The sequence below is a fragment of the Seriola aureovittata genome, chromosome 13, assembly GCF_021018895.1.
Source record: "Seriola aureovittata isolate HTS-2021-v1 ecotype China chromosome 13, ASM2101889v1, whole genome shotgun sequence".
Lineage (NCBI taxonomy): Eukaryota > Metazoa > Chordata > Actinopteri > Carangiformes > Carangidae > Seriola > Seriola aureovittata.
The window spans coordinates 17,686,897-17,704,437 of NC_079376.1; the positions used below are offsets into that span (position 1 = coordinate 17,686,897).

Below are 17,541 nucleotides of genomic sequence, written 5' to 3' on the forward strand. Positions count from 1 at the left end.
AGAGAGGAGTATGTGGGGTCAACAGCGGTGCGACTGGAGCTCCCCCACCCACACCGGCCAGCGCTGACCACAGCCCATCAGCAGCCTCTCGAGAGGGACAGACAGAGGCCAATGACAGCCAAGAGAACACAGGTAACACATGGCCAATAATGTCTCTAGTGATTTTTTTGAATGACAGCAGTCAAAAAAAAGTTTTACTTTGTGACGGTGGTTTTGGTATGCTTATGGTTGAGCAGGTAACTACCTGCTAACGATTCAACGATTCGGCCTAAGTGCAAGCTAGTGTCGTTTAGTGAGACAAGTTAGCAAAGTTGGAATGGTGACATCTGCTGGTCAACCCACTAAACTACTAAATCAAACGAAGGTCAACTCACTGCTCGTCTTTGATTTTTTGTTTGTAAAGGCTAATTTTACAAAAACTGTGACATCCGGTTTCCTGAGATCTTTATCAGTTATTTAATGTGAAAAAATTATATTTAGTGATGTGCAAGAAAATCACCAATGACACCAATACATTGACCAAGTTGTTTAATTGGACCCTACAAACCTTATAAAAACCCATAAATTTAAATTTTACCAATTAATAACTAATTAAGAACGTAATATTTTGACTGAAGACAAGGTGAAACGAGAGAAAATCTAACAAATGGGACACTTTTAAAGTGCGTATCATTTGGTTAACATAAAAGAACGCAAGATAATTTAACTAAGGCCAAACTGTAAAAACTTAAATATTGTTATGCTCTAATCAGCCAGAGCAACTTCCCAGAGTCTCAGAAATAAGAACACTGGATAGGGTGGTATAGGAGCATGTTTCCATCATTAATAACTTTTGGATCATAACAGTATTTTCAATAATTTAAAAACAATACCTTATGACTGCGTCAGTCTCTTCATACAACCAGTCACAGCGGAGGGTAGATAACCACACTTTTGGTACTATTTGTCATGAAGGCTCTATGATTCTCCAAGGGTGAAATACTTCTTGTTTAACATCAACGCTTATCATAATTTCCAGCACGCGAGCAACGATTATCCCATCCTATATTCAAGGTCATCTCAAAAACCACAGAGGTATGTCAGTGAAGTATAATGGTACATTCATCAGCAGGACATATTACAGTACATAGTACGGACAAAAACTTTAAATATACATACATCCTTCAGTAATTAAGCCATTTGCAAAGCACTGCTAAACTGAAACACATAGTTTGATTATGTATTGATAAATAGAAGATTTAAAAAAGACAGGCAATGACAATCTCAGCAGCCGACTTGAAGCTTTATGCACAGAGATACAGACTCTAGCATCTTTCTTTTTACCTTAAAATGTCCTACACATAAATACAGCTTTTTATGAGAGACTTACAGACGCTGCTGTCCTTCCACAAACACACAGACAATTACAGAGACCAGTGAATTCACACTAAAGTCAACAAGCAGTCCCGAACGGACCCTGTAGGGTCATCCATGCATGCAGAGACGGGAAAACGTGATACAAGAACTGATTAGTTTGGAATATCTGCACTGTTGTTGCGAGTGTCATATTTATGGTGGATGATGAGCAGAACAACACCCAGGAAGAAGCAGATGGAGCCCACAGTGATGTAGGCGATGCCCAGGAAGGGGTTCTTTCCTCCCATCCAGGAAATGGTGCTCAGGATCATTCGCTTGCGACCATCAAAGCTGAGCACAGGGTAATCTGATTTAAAGTGGTTAAAGGAAACAATTGGGGCTTCTAGACTGAGAGAAAAGTACAACAGGATTTATAAATAATCTACACATAAACTATTAATTTACGATTAATGTACTGAAAAAAAACATTTATAGACGTTATCAAGCAGTTTATCTAAAAGTTCTTCTTAAACTATTGCTCACTAGCCTTTTTTCAGTAGCAGAAGTAAAAGTTTGACGACAAAACCTAAATACCCAGACGCTGCACATGTGCTGTCAGTAAACTGCACACAGCAAGCTCATGTTCACTGGCAGAATGCTACAAATACAATCAAACTTGGTGTCTTTGCACAAAGTGATTTGTTAGGGCTGGGTGATGTCGTTAAAATCATTATCAGAATATTAATAAGTATATTTTTATCTATTCATCAATATAGGCATTGTATACAAATTCACAGAAAATGAAATAATGTTCAAAGCTATAAACTGTGCTCCACTGTAAGGCATTACATGAAATCAAATTCTTCATATGTGCAAAGCATGAACTTGAATAACTAATTTTGTGGGTTGTACATTTTCAGTTTAGTTCTCCAGAGCTAGACTTGTTTCGGTATACCTGTGTTGTTGTAAACATTATGTACATGCATACCTTGTGAATTACAAGTTTCTCCATCTGGGGTCTGATCAAAGCAGCTGGTTTAATGACATGCCTGATTACCCTTGCTAAGTAAATCCAGAGCCCTCTCTACTCTGGAACATGTTGAGAAACAAAATGAAATGTTTCTGGGTTTTACTCAGCCTAGTTTTTAAGATAACTGTTGAAAAAGCCCCTGAAGTGGACATTAAACAAACAGAACTTGAGCCACAGTGAGTATAGTGGTGTTTGCTCAAAGTACAATATTTGTTGGCAAACCGACAAAGCTAAATAAATATTTACTCGATGTTGTTGAGGTGTTTTGGTGCTCACTAAGTTCCGATGTGTTACTCTGCCAACAGGATTTGTGACTTTAAGGCAAATTTATGTGAATTATAATGACATAGGATTATTGTGTCTCTAGGTAATAAATCACAGCCTGCGCAACTTAACATGAGTGAATAAAATTCATACTAGCCAACCCTACAGCTGAAGACTACCTCTAGTTTTAACTGTGCGGTAGAATTCCAGGCTTTAATTCAAAGGATACTGTAAGCAATGTTCAAGACGTATCTGCCACTGGGTAAAGTGGGGGTCGTGCTAGACTTCTTCTGGATGATACGGTAGAGCTTGCGAAAGGTGGGCAAGGCAGCAGTGCGCATCCACACAATGAAGTCCTCATTGATGAAGCCGTTGTTGTCAGGATCTGATGGGTCCAGCTCATACACTGGCCTCCTCCAGTTCACTGGCTTAGATGTGCCTGAAAAAGAGTAAGAGAAAACCAAGCTAGTCACTGCAGTTAAGGTGTTTTAAGTGTTTTGAAGTGTTTGTGCACAGTTTGCTAAAATCACCTTGGAAAGCTACAGAAAGGTTGTTGTTTGCACCAGGATTCCTGAATTTCACATGCTTGTCTGTCCACCACGCGATGCCCTTCTTCACCAGAGGAATTGTATTTCTGGTGCCATTGATATCAATATGATACAGCTCCAGAGTGTCTGAAACAAAGAAACATTAGATTCAATATTGGTGCATTGCAAGTGTGGTAAAGCTTTGTTATATACAGAGCTTTTAGTAGGAGTTTAAAAGGTCAGATAAGACTTGTATTGAACACATGAGAAGGAATAATCCTTCCACTGCTGGGGAGAAAAATCTGCAGTTGTTCACCATTTCTCACTTACCATTGAAAAGGCTGTTAGCTATGGCCCCACATGGAGCAATGGGATGTCCATCACTCGTACGGTATGGCTCACATTCCTTGCTGGGAGTCTATAAACAACAATGAAAGTTACAATAATGCAAGAGGCTTTTACTGAAATATCTGCATGATGAAAAAACAACATTTTCAAGATTGTACCGTCAAAGCAGACCGGTCACCATTCAACTGGCTGTCATCCCTGGACTTCACATAGCGTCTGTGGTTTTGATAGAAGTTGGATAAGCCGTAGTACATAAACACATTGCTCTGCAGGGGAGGAGAGATTGTGTTATAGACTGCATATGTAACAAATATTGGTCTCTATGTTTTTAGATCAGATAGATGTTGTTTTACCCCAGTTTTATGTTTGTTGCACCTAAAAAACTGTAACTGTAATAACTTGTAACCCAAATCTAGGCTGTAGCAAATGATACTGGTGTGTGTTATGCGAAATCTGTTGAGACTGAAATGTAACTGGCTGTGAGCTTTTTATAAACAATCAATAAGAGCCTTCTGAAAGTTACTGGAGTGCATATTTTAAGTCTAGAATAATCTATGACAATGAAGGCTCCAATCAAACCTCGAGTGTGCCTTTCTTTGGACTCAAAATAGAGCTTAATGGACATTCACTGTCGGAGAGCATTTTCCCCTTTCATTGCACAAGCAACACTATCAGTATTGGAGGTGAAGGCATGTATTATTCATGGATCCGCATACTGTAAGCTGGTGCAGGTCCTCAGCTCACCTCAAATGGCTGCTCCAATGTGAATTCTACAGAGCAGAGACATGGTGCTGTGTTGTTCCAGCTGAAGTTCTTGGCACAGCTGTAGCATGGACTGTTTATGTCCACACCAGTGTAATCAATCTGAAAATGAGTCAGTTAGTTACAGAATTGAATATATTAATTACGTTTAACATTTAAATGCATATTGTTTCATACTGCCCCACATACATATGGATTTAATAGGCACAACAAGTACATAAAACTAATTCTGTACAATACAACTTCCATGCAGCACATCCTATTTTCATGATGAAGGTTACATTATACTCAGGTTTTTGAGAAGTATTGATCCAACTTTAAGTTTACACTGAAGGCTGTTGTTTGCAGTGCTACTGAATTGCACTGTTATACTGATCTCTTCATCCAATATTTAGTCTACCCTCTTGATACAAGTGGGGTGTTGGATTAAAAATGTGTTTCTAACATTTTGTATACCCTCAAATAAAAACTGGGTGCTATACTAAGAGGGTTTCTAACGTCTTGTCATATCTCATGTCTACAGATAATATAAATCAGTGGACAAAATACTTCCCAGTTATACAAATAAATTCAGTTAACAGCACCAGAAACTGTTTTCAAAAATTACATAAAGTTGTGTGAACACCTTTTTAAAAGATTTAACAAGAACTGGACACTGTAACTTAATTGTGTTCTTGCTTGCTCAGTTTGGCACAATCCAAAAAGCAGCACTAATTTCAACAGGTTTACGGTACATGGCTTGCTGCAGTTAGCTAATAATAACAACGTGAAATGCACTCTGTGGAAAACCGTAGAGGAACCTTGTTAGTGGTGGAGTTACAGTTAGAGAATTAAGAGATGCGCCGGTTAAAAGACCGGTAGACATTGTTCTGTACCTCGAACTCTTTGATGTTGTTTGATGTGACATACAGGCCGATGCCGATGGGGATGAAGATGAGACCGATAACGAAGAAGGCTGGCAGTACGGTGCCTGCTGTCAGGATGGGCTGCCAGGCTGGTAATCTCTGCTGTTTGAACGCCGTGTTGTCCGGCTTTTTACTTTTCGCAGCCCCTGCTCCGCCGTGACTCGAAGCGCCCGAGTGGTGTCCGTCTTCTTCCTTAGCGTTGTAGCTTGACGCCATCATGGCTGCAATCCGCTCCGAGCAAAATAATCCACTTCAATTGACAGCCGACAGTTCCTCGGTAATAGCACACGGTAAAAAAGAGACAAAACGTTAAGGTAACGGTTAAAACTATCTAGAAGGCGAAACTTTCCCCCTGTCTAATTCAAACATCTACTTGTTGTAGTATTGGTTTTATCTGTCTAGTTAATCTCATCCCGAGGAAGAAGCCGGAAGCTTCTGAGCCAATAGGATGTTAAAACGAAGCAGTTGCGTCATCCTAGAAAATAAATACGCCCCTTTCTCACGCTGGCTGTTATGCACAAACATCTGGTGTTAAATGTGACGATCTGTGGTTATGACAGTTGAGAAATTTAATTCAGAATTTACTCTGAGAACCATCTATCTACCTTTATGTGGGTTGAATCCTCCTCTTGAAATTTTCTGAGGTGATTCCAAAAATTGCTAATTAAATATATTTATATTAAATAATATTTGAACATAAGTCTTCTTTGAAGTGTTCACACATTTAATCCAACAATTCAAGTGTTCATTATTCAATGGTTAAGTAAATGTTGGCACAATATTTAAATTTAAAAACATTTAAGCTACCAATGATAAGAAATTCAGCCTGAATGGAACTTATCAAAGCTTTGTATGGCAATGTATTGCTGCCACCATGACAAAAAGTTATAATGTGAAAAAAATCTTGTTTTAATGAGATCTCCTTTGCATTATAAGAAAAGTTTAAGACATAATTATGTGAAATAGCAACAAAGTTGTATTATATAACATATGTTGTGTCTAGTAATAATTGTTTCTTATTATAATGAGAATCTTAACAAAAAGAATTTTGCCATGGTGGCAGCAATATGCTCCCCTAACTTTGTTGAATAATCAATGAAAGACAAGTTAAAATGACTCACTTAGAGATAGCTTGTTTTCAAAGCAAAACCTTTCAATGCTTTAAAGTCAGTTGTCTTTAAATACAGTTGTTTAATGGCATATTTATCAATAATGTAATGATAAGATGGTTTTAATGTAGTCTGTTACAATTATTTATCTATTTTCACATTTAAATTCCCTTGGCCGATGGCAGCATTTTCAAGTGTAGCATCTGAGTGTATTTCTAAAAGAGTACTGACAGTGTAATGTTGCAAAAGCATGACTTATGATAGCTACACAGATGAAACAGTCACATGCAATAGTTCTGTTTGCCAGACATACACAGTTGTCCCTCTGTCTTTGCTGCATATCTGTGTTTCTTATTTTCCTACATAGGCCTAAATGAGCATGTCACACTACCCTTTGAAATCACTTTTATTTGAAATACATAGTAAGTACAAATCCTTCACAGAAAAAATAAACATAATTTACATGAAAACAGGTATTCTGTCCTGTAATGTGTCCATATAAAATATATCAACAAACTCATATATGTGAGACAACCACTCAAAGCAAGAAGCAGTTAGTAGCAGCAGTCTGATATACGTATTTTACCCAAATGCCCATCACCATACACACTGTAAGTACAAAGAATATGATTCCATCTATATGACAGAAATAGGTATAAGACAAACAAGTACAAAAGATTTTACAAAATTAAAAATGAATGGCTTGCTTAATTACAGAAAAATCCTTCTGTGCCTTTAATGTCTAGCTGAGTTGTATAGAGACATCAGAGCTTTTTCCAATTGTGGGTGTTGTCTTAATCTATGTCACGCACCATATTCAGATATGTTAAAGTATTTTTGGTACTATTATTTCAATCAGGCTTTTCCTCCATTTTGTAAAGTATTGCTATTCACAGTGGATTTCTTAACTTCTATCCTCATAGACTGAGTTTCAGCTCGTGACTCCATCCTCACTCCACCCGATATCCCCAGGGATCCCAGCACAGCTTTCCCCGTTTTCAGGCTCTTGGACATTGGGATGCGGGTCAGCCCTGTGCGAGGTGGCTGGGCATCATGCCCAGTCTGACAATAGGGAGAGAGAGCACAGTTTCTCAGGCACAGGAATGAAGACAGGGGAGCACTTGAGTGGAACATAGAGAGTAAATAATGGAAAAGGGGCAAAACCCATTACTAGAAAAATGGGAGAATTTCTAAACAATGTAACCAATCATATGCACTACAGGAACTGTGTGAATGAAAAATGTAAATATTTATCCATTCTTTCACTTCAATCCCAGTGGGTGAGCATTTGTCCAGGCTAGGTTTCAGTGTGCTGTTACTAGTGCAAGGCTGTTTTGTGTCAGCCAGAGGGCACTGAGCCCTGCATGGTTGTTTATGAATGTAAATACAGCGTAACAACTATAAATTACAGCATGACTGCAGCAGGGTGGCAAAATGCAACATCATTAGCTCTGCTGTTGTGAGGCCTGCCCATATGGCCATTTCTGTCACGCTATCCATCTGATCCACAAAGATAAAGTTATAAGGGCCATTGAAACATCAACACAGTTGCATCCACACCCATTTCTAGCAATGTGAGATTAAGCTGTTATTGAACTGATTTTACCTTGTAAAATATCACGTGTAATATATATGTATATGTACCATATATGTATATGTGTGAAACCATTGTCAGCCTCAAATCTTGTAAATATTTCACTTTTGAATGATGAGAATTAAATTTTAATTCAACCTTCTTTTTACCAAAGCTACTTTGTAGAAATTACATCCAATCAACTGTTTGCAGAAATATTTCTGCTGAATTTTCTTTCCACATCTTTTTCTTCTTTTTTTAATTGGGATGGAGGCAAAAATAAAGAAACAAAACAAAGGAAAATATGTTATTTCATAATTTGGATTAACAGAACCTTTAAGTTAAACTTACCATGCTTTGTGTTAGCCTAGAAGTGGTGGATGTAACAGGGGAAATGGTGATACTGCTCATCACTTTGCTCTGTGTGTTCCTCGTGGCAGTTGTGGTGATCTGGCGAGGGGAGCGCAAAACCGTCCCAGTTGATAAGGTCATTTCCTTGCTCTCTGTTACAGCAGCCACCGGCCTGACTACCATCTTTGGGGTGACGCTGTTGCCTAGATGAATATGGATCCTGTTATCTTCAGTGGTGGTTATGATGTTGGTGTTGTTGTGGCCCTTACGTATAGGCACTGGCACCATCTGCTTCTCCGGGGTAACCTTGAACACAGCTCGGCCCATGGTCATCTCCTGGGGCTCCGGGGAGGCGGATGCTTCAGGCACTACAGCAGTGCTGACTGTCATAATAGAGACAGGGGACAAAGGCCTTCCTGAGGCAGTGGAGGAAACTCGGCTGCTTTCTGGAGACTTGGCTCTCGATATAGCTGTGATGGTGACTGGAGACTTGGCTCTTTCAGGGCCCTGAGGTCCAGTGATGGGTTTTCTCCTAGCGGTTGGGGCAGAGTATGTGGGAATGATTGTGATTCTGGATTTAGGTTGAGATGGGTTGGGGCTGAGGGGAGCTGAGCTAGAGAAAACATCCTCAGTAGTAGGGCTACTGATCTCAAGAGTGGCCATGTTGTTTTGATGATCTGGTGTGACTCGGATGTGTAAAGGCTGGCCCTGCTTTGGGGACATGGACAGTTCAGAGGGCAAATGATCCCCATTAATGTGCAGAGGCTTTTCCAAGTTGGTCTCTTGAGGGGTGTTGTCCTTCTTCCTCATCCAGGGAATCCAGGATTTCTTCATGCCTAGGTCGCTGCTAGATGAAGGGCAACGCTCAACAGCTCCAGTCTTTTCTGTTGGCTTCTTCAAGCACCTCTGTCTGAGGTTGCTCATGATGTGATTTTCTTCTTGAACAGACTTCCTGATAAACACAGCTGGGGTATCCTCCTCTGCTGGCCCAGTGGACGATGCCTCTGTCTGTACTGCAGTGGATGTCACAGCAGCGTCCACCATTCTCCTCCCATTCAAGCTGGGCCTTAGTGCTCGACTGTGGCGCTTTGCTATCTCCAGCTCTTTGGTGAGATGGAAAACTTCAGTGCCCATGTTCTTTGCTTTCTCTTCCTCTTCCAAGAACCTCTGCTGCAGTAGAGAGTAGTCCACCTGCAACTGAGAAAGCTGGTCTTCTTTGTGCATCAGTTCATGGATCTTCTCTTTGAGGGCTACCACATCAGCCTGTAGTTCCCTGGTTTTGGCTTCTTCTCTCTTGCATCGTTGTTGTAGGTCTTCTTCCTGGCTTTCCTCCTCTCCTTTCTCAATTGCTTTGTTCCGTGCTATCTGATCCCTCATTTCCTCCACCTGCTGCGAAAGAATGTTGGCTTTGTCTTGTTCAGTCATGAACTTTTTCTCCAACATGTCGTACTGATCCTCTGTCTTGATGAGATCTCCCTCTACCACTTCAAGTTGTTTGAGACGATTTTTCAGACGCTCAATTTCAAAGGTCAGTTCCTTAATTTTATTGTCTTCTCTTCTTACGGGGTCAGGCATTCTTCCCAGTTCACATTTCACTGAATTCTTCACTGATAGCTTTTCTGCTTGCTCAAACCCATCTAACCTCTTTTTCATTTGGCTGACTTTAGAATTAAGGTCCTTAGATTTATCATTTTCATAATTGAGCTTAGTGCTTAGTTCCCCCTTTTCTATGGTTAGAGTTTGTACTTTGGTTTCCATCTCTGATTTCAACTTCAAGAGCTTTTTGCTTTCTTCTATCAATTTCTCAGTCACCTCCATAACCTTACCCTGCTCAACCTTGACCATTGTACTCAAATCCTCCTTTTTCTTCTCATCTGACTTCATTCTTTCCATCAGGGTCTTTCGTTCTTCCATTAAAGCAACGGTCAATGATTTGAGCTTACTCAAGTCATCCTTAAGGCTCAGCTCAGACTTTTCTAATTTGAGTTCTGAAGACTCAAGCTCTTTCATGCGGATCCTGAGAGCTACGACTTCATCTGAGAGCTCTTTGGTCAGGCCCTTCTCTCTCTCTAAAGCAGTGTGTAACTGTGCACACTCAGACTTGCTGATGCTGAATGTACCCTCAAGTTTCTCTAACTCCATCATTCTTTTCTGGAGCTTCTCCACTTCCAGCCTGAGGTCTTTACTTTTGCTATCTTCCTCTTGTAGCCTCTTTCTTAGCTCCTTACACTGATTTTCAGTCTTGGTAATCTCCTCATCCTTTCCCTCCATCTCTAGCACCCGCTTCCGCAAGTTCTCCAACTCAGTAATCAAGTTAGAGTTGCCACACTCCCCTTTGCCAATCTTCTCCCTGAGCTCCTGCAGTTCCTCCTCAGATTTCCTCAAGGCCCCATTGCTCTCCTCTAGTTCCTCCACTTTGTGTGTGAGCCCCAAAAGTTTGGAATTGAGTTGACGGTTGTGGAGCTCCTGACTGGACAGCTTGGCACTCATCTCCTCATGTTGTTGGTTGAGCTTGGCAGATCTCTCTTTAAGCTCAGTCTCCAGGCTCAGCACCCTGTGGCCATCCTCCTGAGCACGCTCCCTGGCTTCACTCAGTGCCTGCTCCCGCTGTTGAAGCTGCTGGCTGAGTTCCTGGACACGCTGGCTCTGTTGATCCATTTGCTCCAAGTGCTGCTGGCGCTCATTGACCAACATCAGGGCAAAGGACTTCAGCTTGACCAGCTCCTCTTGCACCTTGGCCAGACGTTTAGAGTGCTCCTTCTCCTTTCTCACTTGGTAAGCTTTTTCGTTCTCAAGCAACCGCTTCAGTCTAAAAATGTGAGGAGAAAAAGCAAAGGCATTAGTTTGGTGTGTCATTAATTTCAAATTCAGCATGTATCTTTGCATGTCATGCTGTCACAGAAATATGAATTATTTGTACCCCACAATGCAAAGTTTTTTCCCCAGTTAATGTTTCAATGATAGTTTGAGTATCAAAGTGTACCCTCTCTATGGAGGTTATAATCTCAAAACACATCACTGTAAGATAAAAACCAAAGATACAAATTTTCTTCAAACATATTTAAAGTATTATTTACAGACCTTTACCACACACAAGATTATATTTGGGTGCTGACACTAGATCCAATACATAAAGAAGTTTCTATCTAAGACATAAAGAGAATTTCATTTTTTTATGTTGTGCAATAAAGAATATATCATACACGCTATGCTACTATGCAGAAAGCAATAAGATCAAGAGGGAAAACTAGCAAAGATCTACACTACAACTACCAAACACTATTTTCATCCGCGTTGATGGGATAGAAACTAAGAACAAAAACTGTCCAAGAAAGTTTAACACCCCCTCACCGAGTGGTCTTCTCTTTTCTCTTGGCTTCTTTCTATGCTGCTCATGCACATTCTCATCTCCGGCTCCAACAAAATGCATGCAAAGCAGAATGAATGCAAAGCTGCATCGTCTCCTTGTGCTCTCACAGGGACAGACTAATACAATATTCCACCAGAACATTTTTGCATTGCAAAAGAAAGCAAATTAATAGGCACAAGCACAACAGGGAAGCTTGTGCATATTCTACAGCTTAAACATCCTCTAAAGGTTCAAAATGAGCTTAATTTATGACATACCCCATCACCACTGAAAAAAAAAACTATTTAAAACTTACCCACTATGGATGCTCTACAAACAGGCACATGAACATTTCTGCCATTATATAAAATCCACTCAGAATGCATAAGAAGCAGCAGGGGCCTCCTTTTCCACAGATCTTCCACCGTCACATTCCAAGCATGTTATCAGGACAATGAAAGGTGAATAAATACAGTGGAGTACCACCGGACCTCTAGTGAGTGATGTCACCTCATCCATATAAGGCAGTAATGTGTGTATGAGAGAGTGTGTGCTGCTCTGCTCTGGACACTGTGAAGGGGGTGGGACCCTTGCCACAGGAGGAGTGTTTTGGCAAAACTCACCCCAAGTTTCATGCTTTCATAAAACATGGCATGTTTGAGGGGAAACAACTATGGACAGTTTTTTTATTCAGAAAGTTTAAAAACTTACTAGAAAGAGATAGATTAAAAGTAGATTTTGAATGAATAGATTTCTCAGACAAAATCAGGTTCAATGCGAGGTTGGTGCAAATTGAATTATATCTCAATTTTACAAAGTGCACAGGATATTGGTCTGAAGACCGGAAGCCATAATCTCACTGGTACAGGAGACAGTAGAGAATGTCTGCTGTAGTTCCACTCGAGGGGAAACTGGACGTGAACGAGGTTCCCTGCAAAGTCTACATGTGATGAGCAAACCAGATATGGATGAGTTGAATGTCTCCCTTGAGGTAAAGAAGATCTGGGAGGATTGAACGTAACCATGACAATAGGTTTATGAAGTGCTATGTCCAGACTCTTGCGTGGAACTGCATAGATACAGTTAATCATATAACAAACCACAGTTTTCACAACCCTAAATCTCTGCAAATGAATTCAATTTGAAATTCTGTTGATTCTCAGTTTGTACATGGCAGTAAACATTTAACATTGATTCATGTTACCATCAGCTTTCACTGCCAAGTAGGATCAGTATTCCTGGCTACTGTACAAAGGAGCCATCCAGATCGCAGAGTGCGCCCTTAAAACTTACACAGTCAGATGTCACTGACACCTTAGAAATTGGCACTCTAAAATTACTTTCATGCAAAGGTCAAAGTCATGATGTCAATGGTATTTTGCACTGATGGACAAGTCATGTAAGAACTATAGTTTAATAGTTTGTTCTATGTTACATACTTAATAACTATGGACAAATTGGCTGTGTACAGTATCCAGTCCTAAGTGGTAAATAAAAATACTTGGCTGCAAGCTATGAATGCACATGCTCACTCACAGGAAAAAAAAATGGTTGTAATACAGAAAAGCAGACAAACTAGAGACAGACCTTCCCTAAGAAACATGTCATTATTTTGTACATTAAATGCATGTTAATCGTTTAGTTTTAACAGTGCATTTCAGGTTTAAGAAAGTTGTTTGAATGAGGGTCTCAACTTCTTAGGCTACTAAAAAAAGTATGTGTAAGAAATAAAAGAAAAAACATTTCTTAAGCAAGTACACAGGTGCGATCTATAAGCCAACATCCACAACTATTTTTTTTCCATCATGGAACAACATTTCATCCCATGTTTCCTGGGGAATGTGCTCAGAGGCACTGCAGCCCCCCTGTGTCAGGAGGCTGAGGACTGAAGCAGATACAAACTGCCAAAAAGCTGTCAAAACACTGTTATACGGTAATGACCTCTCTTGACAGAGAAAAAGCATTAAGTGTTAAGCAAGAGAGGCAGTGATAATGTACAGTATGGAAGACTGATATGGTGCTAACGGAGATAAATCAGAAGCAAAGTGGACGTTAGGCTATTAAAAGGCAACTTCAGTGAATCTAGACATTACTGTATGCACATTATCTGCTGACAGATTCTTGAATAATGTGTCGACTGTGTGGTACGGCTTTACATGACAAGAAAACAATCATTTTAGTTTTGGATTTCAGGCTTTCCTTTTCTGTGCGTGACTTTGCATTATTTAAAATTCCCTTTATGAATGGGAGCTGTTTCTTCCGTTAATCATTACGCATACCACCATGCCACTTAAATATTTTAACTTCTTGACATATAAATTGCTCTGCTGTCTGAAAAGGTGTTAATCGCTGATGGCTACCAGTCAGAAACAGCTTATTCAGTACCCATCCTCTGCATTCCCGCAGAAGTTTGGCACAAGACCTGTGACTTTTCTCTCTTCACTCTCACGCAGATGGCTGGAGGAGAACACATTGATAAGGATGAGATGATGACACGCCTCCAACTCACCTGAGAGACTGGATGTCAAAACAGACATGGCAGCTTTGTGCATGCTTCTGTGTTGGTGTTGGTGCTAATATTTTCATGCAAACTTCCTGTTTTTGTGACCTTCCATGGCCCTCATTCTCCAGGCCAGTTTTATGTCCTTTCATGGCAACAGATGCAGAAGAACCTGGGCTCTGCAGGTGCTGACAGATCAAGACCTTTACTTTCTCTGTGAGGTGACTGAGGCCTGTGCATGAGCCAAGGAACCTTCTGGAAACTACCTGGCATTAGAAGGAGGTCAACTCTTTCTTGCATGCAAACCAAGGATCAAATGAAAGTAAAGTGGTAAGTTCATGATCCACACGGTTTGCACCATATGCTTCAAACTGAAGTCTAAGCTTGCTGCCCCCCACATTTGAAGGTTATTATGATCTCAGGCCTTTATTTTTTTAGCCATACTTGTGGCTTAGCTCTAGAGATGGCAATTTTCATTCAGTTATTCATCCACTTTAGAATATTTCAACAACAACAACAACAACAACATGGATTGCCATGAAACCGACATTCATGCCCCCCTCAGTATGGACTGTAATAACTTCAGCTGAAACCATCACTATGTCTAAATACAGCCTCACAGAGCTGTCACTTTTCTCCTCACAGCTTCCTAAAGGCCCAAATGTAATGTCACAACTACTTTTGCTAAGATGGTAGAATGCACAAATTTGCCTGCACATCAAAGTGAAAACCAAAAACTTGACTTTCATCTGGTGATCTTATCTCTGCTTGACTTCTCTGTGCTCATTCATGTATACACCTTGCCTCGGGATAGATGAGTTTTGAAGTAAAGTTTGGTAGAATGTCAGTCAAACCAAATCTTCAATACAACATAGTTTGTGTTCAGCCTAATAAAACCCAAATGGTATAATTTGTACACACAACATAAATTCCTTAAGCAATTTGGCTGAAATCATAAAACACCCAACTTTACACTGGATATGTTTTTATAGCTGCACACTAATTCACAATCAAAAACAAATTCATTATTGAAAGGTTTTTAACCATGACAACCCTCTTTCCCCATCTCATGAAACCAGACGGAGGAGTAGATGTAACATCAAGCTATAGTCTGCTGCTCATTTCCCAGCCCTCTCCCTCAGTGTGTGATGGCAGCTCCGCTGTCATGATGTGATTTAGCTTCCATGGTCTGTTTCCTGTGTCCTGCAGTAAAAGGAATAGAAGTAGTGTGTGCCTCCGCTGGGTCAGCACTGCAAATGAACTGTTTGAAGTTTTGACAGTTCATGAAATGCAGCATGTAAGTGGTTTCTAGTCTGCTTTACATTCGACTGGCCATACAATATACACTGTACAATACATTACCGAAGCTCTCACTCTCTCTTGCTCTGTCACACATGCTGTCAAGACTGTTTGGAAAACTATAAATGCAGAGAGAACAACACATTAACTTACGTTAGTACAATCAATGCGCACAATATCCCCATCTCTCAGGGTTATTGTGTGAGAATGGGCAGTGATGTGTTATGGGAAATGCAACAAATGAAATTCCCCAACAAGCAACAGCCAATTAAAGTCTGTCATCTGTGAGTACTTTAATTAATGGGGCCTCCTTTCTCATACACATTCAGTGCACATCCACACCAAACTTGTTTGATTGCTGTGAGGCCCTTAACACACACGTGATGTAACCATCCCCTCTCTAATGTTGGAGAGTGTGTATGACCCCCCCAGCAATGATTTCATTACACAGATGATGTCATGGGAGATTCGTTCCTCTGAAATGCCCTTTACTCTTTATTTCCTCCTCTTCCTCCACCCAGTGGCTTCATCTCCTCCCCTCTCTGTCCCTGACCTCCCTCTTTCCCACAGCAAAGAGCCTGACCCCTTCTTCACCTATAGTTTCCACTCCGCCTCCCTCCTCCAATCCCCACGCTACATGCCTCTCACTGTCAAAGGAAGGTATGTGAGGTTATCACTTCAGTAGCCAGCCCCCCTTCTCCCCCTCTGTCATGCTTCACCGGGTTGATGAGGCCATCTTTCACACATTCTCCGATGTCGATGCGTTCCTTCACCCCGCTGCTCCCTGGATTTTCTCACTTTTTTCACTGTATACATTCCACACTGGTTTTATTAACCATGTTGGTCCTCTAATTCATGTTTTTACTTTCACCCTTCTTTCTCTCGCCACATTTCTCCTCCCCCACTGCCTTCACTCGTCTGTCTTGCCAGCAAGTTTTCCATATGCAAAACATATTCTGGTTGTATTTGTCAAGCAAATTAAGCTATACTGACATCAAATATAGACCTATAAGAATACAGCATTGAAAAGTGGAATTTCTTTCCACTCCATATATTTACAATCCATGATGAAAATATATGTCAGCACTTCAAAAACTGCAAATTTTATGTATTTTAATGTATATTTATCTATGTTACACAACTGTTTTTGTATATGTGTTTCAGTGTGCACAAAGCTGTGTTTTCTTCTTTTTCCTTGCTTCAGCCATATGTCCATCTTGTTTGGTGACCTTCTTACAATATTCATCAGTTAGATAACATCATTTAAATAATAACATAATTCTCTATAGGCCCATAAAAATGTAGCCGATGTGTAGGTTGTTTTGGAATTAAATCTGGTGCAGGGTCCCTATTGTCTTAATCACGAAGCAGTTCTGAGCCCCAGGTCCTCTTCTCTCCTCCTCACCTTTCTCTCTCCTGCTCCAACAGGTTGGTGAAGTCATCGCTCTTGTTCATGTAGTCTACATGTTTGCGTTTCTCTGTGTCCAGCTCGTGGACGGTGCGGCGATGGCACTTCTCAGCGAGCAGCAACTGACCCAGCATCCGTCGGTACGTGTCTTTGTGCTTCTCCTGCAGTCGTTCCAGCTGCAAAAACAGCAATGATGCACAGTCACAGCCGCACAGGGACATGCGCAAACACATGCAGGTACCCTGACACACACAACACTTTTGTAGCAACAAGGTGTTCAGGAATTTCATATTAAACTCCACCTCTGAAATATTTTTACAGCTGATTTCTGGAATGTAACTGACAAAAAAAGTTCGAAAAGAAAAACTTTCTAACAAATTTTCAGCTTTTCCTCTTACTTTCCCAATTACAAAAGTAATGTAGTCTCATGTTTTTATAACACAGCAAAAGCATTGTGAGTTTCCCAAAACCTGCTAATAAAAAATAAGATCTTTATCATCCCCAAGAGTTTGACTTATTTGGAGTTGAATTAGCCAACTGACCTCAGCCATAGGCTTTTGGTAGACGCTGTGGTTGTGCGGGTCAGTGCCAGTGACGAAGCCGTCTCTCTGCAGGGCCTGGAGGGCCGATGTGGGGGCCGCAGAGCCGTAACGTGATTCAAGGGCCTCTGGGACAGTCTGTTTGCACTTTAGCATGCAGATAACATCCTCTCTGGCCTGAAATCACATAGAAATATGAAGACATATAAATGATATAGCATTTTGGCTTAACTGTTTGAAGA

General features: G+C 40.6%; 2 protein-coding genes and 1 long non-coding RNA gene across 5 annotated transcripts in view; 1 reads left to right on the top strand and 2 right to left on the bottom strand.

The window, feature by feature from the left end:
• Positions 1-17,541, top strand: part of LOC130179934 (uncharacterized) — a 17,920-nt gene continuing 379 nt past the window's right edge. Inside the window, exons 1-3 of one of the 2 annotated variants that reach the window (XR_008829346.1) lie at positions 1-132; positions 14,007-14,383; positions 16,841-16,997. This is a non-coding gene — a long non-coding RNA (uncharacterized LOC130179934). Of the gene's footprint in view, positions 133-10,845; positions 10,980-14,006; positions 14,384-16,840; positions 16,998-17,541 lie in introns of those variants that run through there. The other variant, XR_008829347.1, reaches the window with a different exon arrangement.
• LOC130179933 (cell cycle control protein 50A-like) lies at positions 514-5,615 on the bottom strand. Its single transcript, XM_056393100.1, has 7 exons — positions 5,142-5,615; positions 4,249-4,368; positions 3,663-3,770; positions 3,487-3,574; positions 3,160-3,303; positions 2,859-3,068; positions 514-1,702 (listed from the first exon to the last, which is right to left on the bottom strand). Exons 1-7 carry the CDS (start codon positions 5,388-5,390, stop codon positions 1,509-1,511), a joined length of 1,113 nt encoding a protein of 370 aa, XP_056249075.1. The 5' UTR covers positions 5,391-5,615; the 3' UTR covers positions 514-1,508.
• Positions 6,669-17,541, bottom strand: part of LOC130179932 (filamin-A-interacting protein 1-like) — a 21,872-nt gene continuing 10,999 nt past the window's right edge. For both annotated transcript variants that reach the window (XM_056393098.1, XM_056393099.1), the window contains 4 exons: positions 17,303-17,476; positions 16,758-16,936; positions 8,205-11,013; positions 6,669-7,342 (listed from right to left, as the gene is read on the bottom strand). In XM_056393098.1, the coding sequence (XP_056249073.1) occupies positions 7,136-7,342; positions 8,205-11,013; positions 16,758-16,936; positions 17,303-17,476 (3,369 nt within the window). In that variant the 3' untranslated portion in view covers positions 6,669-7,135. The remainder of the gene's footprint in view (positions 7,343-8,204; positions 11,014-16,757; positions 16,937-17,302; positions 17,477-17,541) is intronic.